This window comes from Falco naumanni, chromosome 1, assembly GCF_017639655.2.
Source record: "Falco naumanni isolate bFalNau1 chromosome 1, bFalNau1.pat, whole genome shotgun sequence".
In the NCBI taxonomy this organism is placed as follows: domain Eukaryota; kingdom Metazoa; phylum Chordata; class Aves; order Falconiformes; family Falconidae; genus Falco; species Falco naumanni.
In genome coordinates, this window is record NC_054054.1 from 96248478 (window position 1) to 96262583 (window position 14106).

General features: G+C 46.7%; 1 protein-coding gene across 13 annotated transcripts in view; it reads right to left on the reverse strand.

The window, feature by feature from the left end:
- PITPNM2 (phosphatidylinositol transfer protein membrane associated 2) overlaps nucleotides 1-14106 on the reverse strand; it is a 141394-nt gene that overhangs the window by 26924 nt on the left and 100364 nt on the right. For all 13 annotated transcript variants that reach the window (XR_005830146.1, XM_040610466.1, XM_040610475.1 and 10 more), the window contains exons 8-14: nucleotides 13686-13781; nucleotides 9576-9680; nucleotides 8630-8700; nucleotides 5233-5477; nucleotides 4558-4747; nucleotides 3379-3498; nucleotides 2801-3012 (exon numbers count right to left, since the gene is read on the reverse strand). Coding sequence is in view for 12 of the 13 variants with exons in the window: in XM_040610466.1 (XP_040466400.1) it covers nucleotides 2801-3012; nucleotides 3379-3498; nucleotides 4558-4747; nucleotides 5233-5477; nucleotides 8630-8700; nucleotides 9576-9680; nucleotides 13686-13781 (1039 nt within the window). In the remaining variant the exon portion in view is untranslated. The remainder of the gene's footprint in view (nucleotides 1-2800; nucleotides 3013-3378; nucleotides 3499-4557; nucleotides 4748-5232; nucleotides 5478-8629; nucleotides 8701-9575; nucleotides 9681-13685; nucleotides 13782-14106) is intronic.

Genomic DNA, 14106 nt, shown 5'->3' on the forward strand with positions numbered 1-14106 from the left:
TTTCTAAACAAGCCCCCTTCAGCCCTTCAGCGAGGCTACAATTATTTTAGCTGACAGGACTGCAACTGATTAAGTTTGCTGTGTGTAAGGAATACAAAGTTATTTAGAAGATGTTCATTTTGCCAGTGACGGGGTGACAGCAACGTAATTCCAACGAAGGCGCAGAAGGAAAGACTATCCCGAGGCAGATGTGTTTTCCCAGGACAGGTGCAGGGCATTTTTGGTGTATCCACCCATCTTCCCACAGCATCTCTTTGTGGGGAAGAGCAGAGAACAAGAGCACTCATACCGCTAAGCGATTTGTACAGCTTCTCTCCTTTTGCTGTGAACTCGATTGTCTTTTCAGCAATCAAAAGAAATAAGAGCCAAGGGGAACTCTGAATCCATCAAGCTCCGAGCAACCTACAGTGCCCCGCTCTCCCTTTAAAAAGCAGCAGATGTACTGTGTGCATTAATTAAACAAGAGCTTATGGATTTCAGAAGCAAATCAACTCATTTTACAATAATACAAGTACGGCACAGCCAGAAATAATGTAGTTGTGCAGAAGGACTGAATTTTAAAATAAATGTGTGATTGTAATCTCTAGATGCTGCTCTGGCTCACTGGGCATTATCCCAGAGAAGCGGGTAGGTCTGATACATGAATAAAAATGAGAAAAATGAGTCTTTGGCACAAGCTGAGCTCCACAGTCGGCACGGACAGAAAGGCCCCCATATGCCAGGCTGCCCGTCTGCCGAGCCCGTTAGGAAAACTTGGCTCTGTTCTACCCATCTCCTGCACGAAGCCATGTCACACCAGGGCTTGTTTTCTGTATGGGAAAATCATTACTGAAGTGACAAAGAGGCCAAAGGGACATTCTGCTGTTGGCTGCGCTGCTCAGTAATGACGGCTGTAAGCACAAGGTCCAGGGACAGCCCCTGTGTGACGCCCTGCTGGCATATGGGGGGGCTGGGGGGAAGAGGTGAACCACTGCACCCCAGCGCGGAGCAGGAGAGGTACGGAGAGAGCTCATACAGCAGCTTCAGCCTGCCCCTTTCCCGAGGGAATCTTGCTCTTCGGCTGTGGGAAGAGAGACGTTTCTCTAATCTCTAACTAATTTCTCAAGGTCTAACAGTAGATTAAAAAGATAAAAAACTCTAAAAGAAAAAGATGCACCAATCCATCAGAGCGTTGAACACTGACAACCCTTGCCAGGGACCCCCAGGTTCTTCATGTTGGGAGTGGGCAGAATCCTTTGGAGATGGAGCAGGAAGGACCAGGACCAGGACAAATCTATTTGAAATGATAAACTGTGCAATCCACTACCCATGTCAGGCTCAGCACTTAACTCTAAACTAGATGTAAAACTGCATCAAGATGCCAGCCCCCTTTCCTTAGCTGAGGCTGTGCCCCTGGGGTCAGTAACAAGGAGGAGAAACAGCACATTTCTGCACGACTCATATTTTCTCCTGTAATACAGGAGGCTGTTTTGGTAAGGTAAGAACAAGAAACTGATTGCCTTTTATTAACCTGCTGGAAATAGCCAAGAAGCTTATTGTGGTTTTTGTAAATGCAGCTGTCTTTCTGAACACAGTATCTCCGTGCACCAGCCGCATTCCCTTTGATACTTCCTCTCTCCCACAAATCTTTTATATAAAAGGGCCCCTGACACGGCAGGACAACACAAGTCCCTGTGCTGAAGCAGTGATTCCAAGCAGCAAAGGAGGGGCAGAAGTGTGGGACAAGCCTTCAGCTTGGCACAGGGCAAAAGGAACAGCCGAGGGGACAGTTGCATTGCCTGTAACGGTGTTTGCTGGTGGGGGGACATGCTCCTCAGTACCTGAGACATGGGGGAAGAGGGGTTAAGAGGATGCTGCAGTTCCTCCGGGCCTGCAGGAGGAAAAGGTCTGGGCTGTCCAGTTCCACAGGCTGAAGATGATGATTCAGTCAGAAAAAGCCTCTGGGCTTACAGAAGTAATCCCTGAACAACCAGCAGCAACGGGAAGGCTGCTATGAAAATTCTATTGGTTATGTTAACGGGTAAGTTCCTGAGGGTCCATTCAAAAACGCTTAGGATTACAATACTGGGGGCTTCGATAGCAAGTGACAAATTTGAATCGTGGCCTTGGTACAACTCAGCAGCTGCGGCAGAGGACAGAGTACAATCCCCTGTCCCCGCTCCACACAGAGGACTTGGGCTCCTTTGTCAGATTTTCCATAAACAGAACAATCCTCACGTGCAACTGAAGGTTGCTCCATAAACCAGCTGAGCAGCTAGGGTTCAGGGTGTCCCATCCAGAGCATCCTGCCACCAGGGCAGCAGGAAAGGGCACCACAACTCAACCTCACACTTGAACTGGGCCAAAACGAAAGGCTACTCAGCTCACACCCACCTTTCCCAAGAACAGGCCAGCCAACTCAAAACCACCTTTCGCACACGCTTTGAAATAAATACAAAGTCCTGCTCCACCGCCTCCCCTCACACCACTTCTGTGTTTGCTGTATGACCTCCATCACACGCTTGTGGCACAGCAAAAAAGCCGTTACCTGACTGCCTTGGCTGTCGAGCAACAGGGTGAAGGTGTGACTGTAATACAGATGCAGCAGAGCAACTGGATTCTCTCACTGTCACTCAGCAAGGCAGCTGTTAATTATTTTTTTTGCATACACAACACACCGAGATCTATACCCCTCTACTCTAAATTAAACACAATTTCTTACACCGTGCTTGTAACAGGATGACAAAGCAACGTTTGGGTTTCACAGATGCACCGATCTCAGCTCCAGAATATTGCTGGTTCTGTTCCTTCAAAATCTTACCTTGAAAGAAAGGCTTGATGCTGCTTTATCGTGTCCAGTTCATAGGTTGATGAATCGCTCCTTTTCCGTGGCAGCTGCTTCTTTGGATCTTCTCCGTTGCTACGGGGAATATCAATGTTACTCCTGCTGAGGTGTCTGCTGGCTTCCAGGTTAGAGCCACTGGAACAATAGCTGTTGTTCACCGTTATTCCAGGAGACAGGAGGTCGGTATCCTGGGATTTGAAATATACAGATTTAGCACTCTTAACAGCTGACCCAGGAATACACCTGCATCATAACCTTCTCCTTCCATCCTCCTTTCCCTATCTACCCCAAGATCCAGTTCAGGGCAAGACGGTATCTCAGACCAAACCACTTCCCCTAAGGGTGTGGGTGACACTTCACACCAGAGGGTGAAGCATCCCCATTCAGAGCAAACACACCCAAACGGAGACATATATGCACCTTAAGAGACATGTTTGCCACTGGTAAGGAATAGTCTTTGTTGCTTGGTGAAAAGATCCTTACTAAAAAGGGGGGCCATGGAGGCGCTGTGGCCAGCAGACCCATTCCCAGTTCACACTGGGAGCCAGCATTACCTGGACACTCACAACGCTCCCTCGCCGACTGCTGTTCTGGCTCTCGGACACAGTCTGATTGCTGTAGCATAAGGCATCAAATCCCAGGATTCCTCCAACACAGTCCCCTACCAAGCAGACCTGAAAAATGCAACAGAGGCAGGGGAAGAAAGAGAGGGGGGGAAAAGGCTCCTTGATTTCAGTTCAGAGCTGACATTTAAACGGGATGCTGGATGGTACCTAGGAAAGCTGCAGTAACAGGATGCCCAGTGCTTTCATCAGTAAAACTATTCAGTCAACAAACATCCCGTAATACCCTGCAGACTCTTGTTATCTAACATCGCTGATATTGATGGACAGACAGAGTTCTGGCTGTCCTCACCAACCAACTGAAGTGAAAGCACCAGAGCACCGATCAGAGCACTAACTCCAGCCTCAGAAAGCCAAGCTTGATTCCCTCCTTGCCAGCTGTCTGTGCTGCCTCAGGCAAGCTCCCCTGTGCTTCTGCCCCGCGTTCGGACCCTGAGGAGGTAACACTGTCCTGCCTCCAAGGGTACCGGGCAGGTAGGCACCGAGATCCCTGCGTAGGAGGGGGCTGCCTGGGTCCCTGGGCACAGTGCTGGCTGGGAAGAATCTCTGGGTGGATAAATGACACTACAGCAGTGCAACGTGACAGCTAGTCCGACGGCTCAAACCTCATGGGGCTAGAGAGTCACTCTGCTCACAAAGGTGCGAGGCTCAGTCAGGGTCTTTTATGGGGTGCAGTGGCCACACGGTGTCAAAAAAAGAAACCCACTTCTGCGACAACCCCAGCACAAGCTGCTGAAGGTCCTTCAAAGGTGGGAATGCTTAAACGGGGTTGGTTTGCAATGAGAGCAGAGATCCTGTGTAGTAACAAAGGTAGCATTCCTGATTCGGAAAGGTGTGTCATGCTGAAAACTGATTAACTTCACAGCTTTGTAGCTTCATTTCTGAACGCAAGCTCAGGGTTTCCTTGGAATCCCAAAGGTACAAGACAGAGCATAAGCAATAATCTCTCTCTCAGAAAGAAAGAAATGGAAACGCACCAGTTTCTTATTGCAGCCCAACACTGTCATGTTTCCATGCCTCCTGAGAGATTAATGGACAAAGAGAGCTTCAGGAGGAAATTGCTTCACTTGCTCTTCCTTTCCCTGTGGCTATCAAGAGCTGCTGGCTCACCTGGCCGTTGAATGACATGCCCTCCTGGGATTTGATGAACTCGCTGTAGGCCTGGTTGGCTCTGACGATGACTGTGGCTACTGCTTCTTGGTACTGTGGGGATGATGTTGCTAGCAGAGGGAGCGCAGCAAGGGGAATGTGATCCTGGCTGTTGGACAGGCAGCCTTCGTCGTAACTGTATGGGCTGAGGCTGAGTAGGGCAAGAGACATTGAAAATGTTCAGCCTAACATACAGATGGGGAAACCCATTTGCAGACAGCGCAGTCAGTATTGTGGTTCATTAAAAAAAGCCTCAAGATAGAAAGGCTATTTATTCCGCTGCGAATGGGTGAGGGCTTAATAAATCTTTCCCTCCCATCAAACCTAAGTCTTCAAGGACAACATATTTACATTGACAGAACAACCCTCAGACAAGGAATTAAAGCCTTAGTATTTATTGGATTAATTAAAATAAATCAATCTCAGAACTCTTGATGCATGATTACTGTATTCACTACAGCTAAGTATGAAATCGAGATTGAATGCCTCTCTAGTATATTAGTAAGTGCATTCTCAAAGTGTGGTCAGAGCTTTCAATACTACATGCAGAACATTTCAGAGTAGCAAATAAAAAACCTAAAAACCAAGACTGAAATTTTATACGTGTATCTCCGTGACAAAGTAGCATCAACTTACCTGGACACCAGTGAAAATGCTTCGGAGCAGATGGCTGGGCAAGGGACTAGCCTGATGGCAATGTGTCCAAGAGCAGCTGGGTAATGTACCCTCATCACCGTGTCAAACACTGTCGTGATGGTGTTGACATCCCCTTGCTTAGAGCTCTGGTCACCGCTTCCTGAGTCCAAGATGTTCCCTCCATGGAGTACCAAGAGGAGGACATGGATTTTACTTGGCTGCATTAATGGCTGCACCGACTCATCCTAGGTGGGAACGAAAGCACAGCAGAAAGGCTTATTTTGCAAAGAGGGTTTATATGATCCAAGTGCATGTTATGCAAACGTTATCACCTTTTCTTCCCCAGGCTCACACATGGTGCGTACAAGAAATGCACTATCCACATCGAGCCTAGTCAGGGATGAGACAAAATCCCTGAAGCGAGGTATTTCCAGCAGAAACAGTATCAGCCATGCTACAAGGCCTTGGAAGCAGCATGGAGACTTTCTGCAGGCAGATGGAGATGCCTGCTCTCAAACACGGTAAAGAAAGCTAGGCAGGGGAGAGAGGCAATTCAGTCAAAGGAAGTGCAGGCGCAAGCACAAGAGTCTAAACTGATCCTGAGTAAGTGCAAACCAAAAATCAGGCCTCTAAACACAGGAGATGGGAGGGTTTAGCGTAACATCTGCAGGCTTGTGGGTAAGAAATTAAACTGTCTTCAAGAAGGAGTATTCCTACTTTATGGAAACTGGCATTAGATACACCTGGATACAACAGCCGAGAACCTCACTACTCCTGCCAGGTCTCTTACCCTACACATGCGCATGCACAAATGCACACACACCGCCTCAGCCTCAGCGTAACCAGCTGTCCTAAGCAGAAGGAATGCTGAAAGTTAAAAAAAAAAATTGCATAAAACTGTAACCAGGTGAAACATGGCAGCAGTAGAGACATTACTTGTGTGCATTAGAGTGGAAAAATAAATAAAAGACGGGTGTTGCTTTCTGTTGGGGTGCCGAGCTCAGCTGCGGCAGTTGACAGTCAAACACATTCAGCACAATTAACAAACAAGATCAAACAGGTCAGCGAGTGGCGAGTGACTGGGGAAAAGCTGTAGGAAGAGATCAGTCACTACATCTATTTGCCTGCAAGAGAAGTTGTAAGTAAGACCCCACATTTGCTTATGCTACTGCAAAAGAGGGACTGAAAAGATAAAACTTCAAGACCCTGTGACCCAAGGACTGACCGACATCTGGCTGGGAGCCTGCTGCATGAACACAGTGAAGTTTTTACCTCGGCTGTCCAAGACATTTGCTTATTATGTTGAATAGATTCCTTGCCTAATGAGACAGGCTGTAGTTTGGGGGAAGGAGGGAGTTGTACCTGCAGAGCGGGTTACCATCAAGTGCCCTGCCAGCACGGCCAAGCCCAATCCGGATGCCCAAGGAGCGGGGACAAGAGCACCCATTTGTACTGGTCACATTTGATAACACAATGGAGCAGTAACTATTTTTAATATCTATCTGCTACCAGGGTTTTCAGTGTTTATGGCTCCCATACGGACTCAAATCCCCCACCCAACACCTCTGAGATACATGACAGCACGTTCTGATCTTTCCCCCTGTGCCTTATCCCTTGCGCTAGCAGAGACGGTATCTGAGAACATCCAGGGCAACTCCCTGTGAGGCTGAGAAACAGCCACTGGGAGGGGGGAGGCGGGAGGGGTGGAGGGCAGCAGTATTTTCCATTTGGCAAATTTTTCTAATTTTAGCATCTTTAGTCACCTGTTGTCCCTTGAGCAGTGACTGAGCCCCTGACAAACCTGCTGGTGGGAGGAAAGCATGCCCAGGCACACATTAGCAACCTAACAACTAGCTTACATTTTTACCAGATAATGTTAAAACATGTCTTAATACACAGCCCACCAGAAGTATTAAAATTCACATCCAAGTCGGTAATAAAGATTTTCCAGACCTCCTGCATAAGAATGGCCTTTAATTATTTAGTACCATTACACCGTATTAATGCCTGCTCTTTAAACCTTCTGCGATTCCAGTTTACAGCACCTGCAAAGTGAACTTCTGCCTGGCTGGAGGCACGGAAGGAGCACTCTCAGCACTGCTTTTGCTTTCAGCCAAGTGTTTTAAGTGCTCATTCGGAGAACAACATGAGTCACCAAGCTCAGGTCATCCAGAAGTTTATCAGCAGTCATTTGGAGGCACCTTTCCCTTTCAGTTCATTAACCTCTGCTCTTGAAGGAAGTAGGGAATGGTTAGTTTAGGGGTGGAGGTGGCTATTTAGAACTTTCTTGTAAGATCTGGAGTCTCTTAAGACACCTGATTCCTCAACTACCTTTTGGTGATGGAGGCTCTTCACCTGAAAGTCACTGCAATGGTGGCTAGGAATTTCATACTATTTTAGTAAACCGTGAACAGCTACAAATAACCGTCTTTTCCACTTTGAAGTCTGTTCTTTGTCTAAAACAAAGGCAGAAAAGGAGGGGGTTGAGTTTGTACAGCCTTCTGACGAAGACAACAAGTTCTCCACACCATCCTGAGCTCTACGAGAAATCTTCGGGCTGTGACTTGCTTATCTTGAGTTGACCAGAGCTGTTCCTGACCGCAGCCACCCACTCTCCCCGTGGCCCTTGAGCTCTCAGTCTAATTTGAAAAAGCCAAACCACCAGGAACTTACAGCCTGGCACACAGAGTAATACCAAAACCAGGCTCATGGTCTTTGATAGACCATGACATAACTTAAGGCACTCTGCAAACACCTACATCATCCCTGCAGCACAGACAGGCCGATGCTTTAAGGGCAGGATGAGGACGGCCGCTCCAAGATGCACTGTCTCGCTGGGACGCCGAATTGCAGACGCCTGTATCTGCAAGCCTAGAAAGCTGGGGTAGGTGCGTGTGTTATTATTTATTTCTCATTTCACCCAGAGTGCTCGTACAGGCTCTGCTGTAACTGGTTTCCAAACAAGACCCTGAAAAGCTCCAAAGAGGGGGCTACAGCCGAGCTGTGTCACTTGGACCACCGCAGCCTGCACCTTGGTGCTGCAGTGATGTGGCTCTCCCTCTCCCACGTCCACGCCAGCTCGTTTGGCATTAGCAGGACAGCTCTACCCATCAGTGCCTCGGGCTGCAGCTATCCCCACAGGATTAGTTTGGGTTTTTTTTCAGCTGGATACATGGAACTGTCTGCAAACTACAGAGTATTTTCTGTATGCTGTTCAAAAGACAGGTGAAATAATCCCTTAAACCTAGCCATGAAGTACACAGCACGCTAGCGCAGCTCAGAAGGACACACAAAGGCGAGATGGTGCTCACAGCAAAGGGAGGCGTTTACGCCACTTACCCCACACAGACATCATCCAGCAACAAAGGATCTCACTGCAAGAAACGGAACCACTTACTTCAATGATGCTGAGCCTCTCCACGCTGGAGCCAACATGGTACTCTGCTGATGTCTCGTGATACAAGTCACCTGGAAGCACAGGGGTTTAAAACATCAGCACTGCAAGATGTCATTTGGCACAGGCACTGTTTGTGCCAACACCCCTCAGCCTCTTCTGCCTCATTGCCTTAATTATCTCATCAAATTGCCCTCTCCCTCCCCCCCACCTCCTTCCACCTGAGAAGCCTGGGCAACGCCGGGTCACTTATTTTCCAGCAGTTTGTATCTCATAACCTCGGTAAGCACTGAAAACATTAGTGAGCTCTTCTCTCATTACAGCAATCCGCTGTCATCACTTTATTAAGGATGGCAACAATGGGAAATCCCTGCACAACTGTCAGGAGGGATTGGTTTGTGGGAAAATAAAAAGAATTGCTTGAACTGTGCTGGGGGAGCAGAGATCTGATACGTTCATACGTCTGCGCCTACACAGATAGACTTTGTACCAGAAAGCCTGAGTGTCGTCTTCCACCGTGCTGCTATGTGAATCAAGCCGGCTGAGGAGCTAGCTTCCTTTCACAATTTCATAATGATGAGCATAACATAAAACTGAGGCAGATACAGACAATAACAAAGGATGGAGCGAGAGGAAAGAAGAGTCAGGAGAAATTCAAGTCATTCCAGATGGAGCTGGAATATTTCATCATTATACAAGAGAAGCCTGGCTGGCACATAAAGGAGCCTAAACAAGGTGGAAAATAAAAGAAAATCAAGTGTTATCCCAGCTCCTACTGGGCAATTCTTTTTTGGCAGCACTGGGCAGTCATTTTTATGCTCAGTCTCAACTTTTCCTTTTGTGAGATGAGGATAACAAGTTTTACCTTCTTCAGATGGCAGCTGTAACAACTGCCTAGAAATACTGTGAAATATCGCATGCAGTTTTTACTTAGAAAAGACAAAATTACCCTGGACATCATCGCATTCGGGGGTTTCAATTTTATCCATCAGATCATTGGAACTCCATTTGGTTATTTCTTTCGGGAACATTTCCTCATTGTCAGACAAGTCCTCTTTAAAAAAAAAATATTTTTTTTTTCAGAGTCACACACACAAAAACATGTATACATACAGGAGCACAGAACAGAATTTTAATTAAAATTAAGGCCCCATGACTGTGAAATTTCATAAACATTTGGATGGCTTAAGTCATAATAAAACCTGATACTTTACCAGCTTTTGTTATATAAAAAACAACGCACTTTTTGAAAAGTAAACAAAATGTTTTAGTTGCATGTTTTGAACAAACAAAACTCCTAAAGCCTGGAAAAAATAACATGGATTTTTAATGTTACCATTGCAGGTACTGAGTTTGACCGTTTTTTTGCCATACTTTCTGATGATGCTAAAGCAGTCGGAATGTTCCAGGTACAGGAGAGGACACAGCAACGTTTGCCCCTGGGATCCTCCCAGAGCTGTCTGAAAGCTGCGGGATGTCACCAGGGGAAGCAGGAACAGGGATCACTATTGTTAATAGGACTGAATACCTAAAAAGGCATGAGTAATAAAGGAAACGTGAACTCCCTAGGCTATCTTTAGCCTGATTGCCTTAGGAGATGAGACTTTTTTTTGATCATACTGAGTGCACGTATCTGGCACTTCTGTCTCAGGATCTTCTGGATCCTCTGGCTCAGTTTTGCTACAGTTGATAAAGAATAAGGATCCCCAAAATATTATGTTCCTAGAAGTGTAATGAAAAGGAAGAGACATATAAAGGAGAGACCCTACAGAACACCCCACAGGAGTATCCAAACATAAGAAAGATTGCCAGCCTTGCTCTGTAGCAGACATCAGAGGAGTTATCCAGGTTAGGGGAGACAGGAGGGCTATGGGGGGGTGACACTGGAAGCCAGGCTTGTGCTCTGTGCTGGAGGGCAGAACCCCAGTTCACTGCAGTGAAAGACTGACACAGGCAGGGTCCAGCCTGGCCCGTCCACGGGCCTTTGCTGGTACATCCACATGGGAACAAGCAGCTGAGCCCCACGGACACATCACCGAACAAGTGACGAGCAGCCACAGTGCTGGAAGAATTCATCCCAGTGCCCCCAGTGGCCAGGCCCCCCCCACCCCCCATGCCTCCTGGCCAGGGCTAGGCTATCCATCTCGTGTGATGAGCTCACTCCCAGCCCAAGCCTGAACGCAGGGCAGCCAGCCTGGAGCTGAGACAGGGCTTGCAGGAATGTTTACAGCAAACCAGAGGTTCTCTGGGACAGCAGCAGCCTGATGGAGCCACCTGTGTCGGGGAGAGCGCAGAGCCACTGTGAGCGGGACAGGGCACCAGGCAGCCTCTGTGCCTCCTGCCCAGTCCTGGCAAGGTCCTGGGAAGGAAACAGAGCCCCGCAGCTCCTGCTTGAACCCACAGGAAAACAAACAACGGCAGTGCCAGTCCTACAAGATCAAAACACCTTTGGTTTGGGTTGCTGCTTCCTTTCTTTCCCCCCTTCCTTTCTCTTTTTTTATACTGATGACGCATCTTTTGTTACAGAAGTTAAGTGCTTTCTAATTTATTTATTGTTCCTGCACTTAGTATTTCTTCCCTGAAAATACTGGGCTTGTAAATTTAATAAAGAGTTATAAACATAATAATAAACAGCAGTAATTACAGATGTCTTATAGATCTAAAAGCTGTAATTCTTCAGAGTCCCAGCCTGGGATTCCGCTTTTCTTGTTGCTGTACAGTTACTAAAAATGATTAGTTGGAAGAATACTAGGATGGGGAACAAAAAGGTTATGAAATATATCCATCTTTCCAGCAAATCTGAGCAATAGCTTAAAAAAATAATATATATATGAAGGGAACTAAGTGCAGAGCCAAGCAAAGACCAATTATTTTTAGGAGCTTCTATTTACACTTTGACCATAAAAAGAGAGCAACCTGGAAACTTTGCATCAGCATGCCATTTCCTTTCTCAGCTATCGAAAAAAAATCTGAGTAAATCCCCATTTCCCTGCACAAGGGAGTGCAGAGCTACCTGTTCAGAGCAAGTGGAAAGCACAAGCATGCAACGCACAGGCTGGCAGAGAATTAAGAGGAAGATTACACTCAAAGCTCCTCCAGCAACTTAATCTAAATATTAAACTTATTTCCTTGAGAGGTTTAATTACAGCCCTTATGGCTGCTCAAGCGATCACCGAATGGGATATTACTCCCATTATTAGCATTTATTACAGGATAGATATTAGATATTACTGTATTTGTCACTAACTCTACCAGAGTATGCGAGTGAATGAAGACGAGGGGGAAGCCGATGATGAGAAATCTTCCCGGGCCCAGGTTACACCCACTGCACGGCGAGGAAACGTGCGTGTATAGATGGGAAGCACTTCCGAGGAACTGTGCTTGGTGTCGACTCACATCCTGATCTGTGCCAGTTCCCATGGCACCGACTCTGCCAGCCTGCCTTGCAGGATGAGCTGCAAGCAGTGCTTCATCCCTGCTCGCAGACCCGGAGCTGGGCCATGTCCCTGGGGGACAAGGGGCAGTAAGAGGTCCCTCCCAAAGAGAGGGCTGTGTCAAACAGCACAAGCATCCAGGCTTCAATTCACAAGCCAAAATCTCATCAGACCAGGCAGGCAGACTCTTCAAACCCACCAGGCGGACTGCAGAGGACAGGCTGTACGTCAACGGAGACACGCCGTGTGCTAGCAGAGGAGGAGCTGCTGCTTCTGTTAGCAAGCTCCTAGAAGTATTGCAACAGAGGTGCTGATGCTAACTGTGGCACAAGGCTCATTTTTGTTAATTCTCCTTCCGAGGCCTGTTAGGAGCACGTAAGGGAGTCCCTGGGGCCCTGGATGGAGGCAGAGCCGCCTCTATCTCAATTTTATTACTCAGTAATTAAAAAGGCAAAAAACAGTGTGGATAGCAATGATGCCATTTTGATGACTCACTCCTCTTTTCTTGTTTGTATATTGCTACAATAAATTCCTTACATAGTTTCTGTAGATGCTACGTAAGTTAATCAAGAGAGACACTTAAAACTAAGTTGGCCCTTCTCCTTCCAGGTGAGAGAGACAATCATTCCCTCCCTTGCACACATCCTGGCCATTTCAGCTGCTATTGTGCAAGTCACTCTACAATAGCATGCCACTTTCTACCCCGGAATTCGAGATGCATGCCCAAACACTTGATGCAGGAACTCCTCTGGAACACGATACTATCAATTTTTTGAGACTGAACTCTAGCTGAACATCAGTGAAGTTCTGCTTTACAAAACTGGGGTGTCATCTTCTAACAATTGCATTTCACAGAAAGGTCACCAACTTCATCAGCACGCACTGCGCATCCAACTTAGATTAGCATTACAAGCCAAGAGAAGAGTCCATCTGTCGTCAATAGAGACAGAGCCCTTCAGGCTGAAATACGTATTAAGTACAATATATAAAATGAGTGCAGTGGAACAAAGCTTCTTCACATGCACAGAGGAAAAACAACGACACAGTTTCTCCTAATACAGACAGTCAAAATTACTGGGAGAATTCTGGAATCAACACTGATTAATTTTGGCACCTGAAGCACCCTGTTGCATTCACTACTGTATTTCTTGGAATGGGAGAATAAGGAGTTAATAAAGGCAAACTTGGGTTTTTTCAGGCCCAGACAGGGCAATGAATCATACCTCCTCCTGATTAAAAAAATAAATGAGAAAAATAATCAGTCATACTGAATCAGAATCATTAGGACACACCCACAATCCAGTTCGTATTCCTGAATTTTACCCACACTCACTTGCACCAAAGACAACACAGCTCCAAAGGTTAAGACTGTTCAAGACCCCTTCAAATAGATCACACTGAAACTGAAATGTTGCTGCATTAAATATAAGAGTCTGCTAGGTGATGCTGGGGATGCTGGAAGAAGCTGCGCTGATGCTGCACGTATCTTGGTTAGAAAGGAAAAGACTTCAAACAAAGCAAAACAGGTCTCGCTTCCTTCCCCACTTACCCCCCACCCTCGTGCCTTCCGTTCTCTTACCCCACCGTTTCAAGAAACAAACGATGGTGATTTAGGCTCCACATACCATGTGCATCAAAGAATTCATCATCTGAGCTGTCATCTGAATCTCTGGCAATGCTCTGCATCCTCCACTCGGAGATACTATGGCGTGAGGGACTTGCTGGAAGAAACAAAAAAGCCTTATGTGATACGCTACATCGACAAGACGGAGAGTTCCCAACATGATCTTGGCTGGAGGAAGAGTCGTGTGTTCTCTATGAAAATTCACTGCTGCAATATCAAAAACACAAAACCCCGATGATGCTGGTGTGATGTCAGCGTACCGCTTTACAGATCCTGTTTGTTTACTGTTGTTAGAACCTGCCAGCAAGATGCTACATTAAAGCAAGCTGTTTGTATCACTCTTATGCTATTTTGAATGGCAGCTATTTATAATTGTTAGTAGGACGTGCAAAATCAGCTGGGTTTTAAAGTTTGCAATTAGG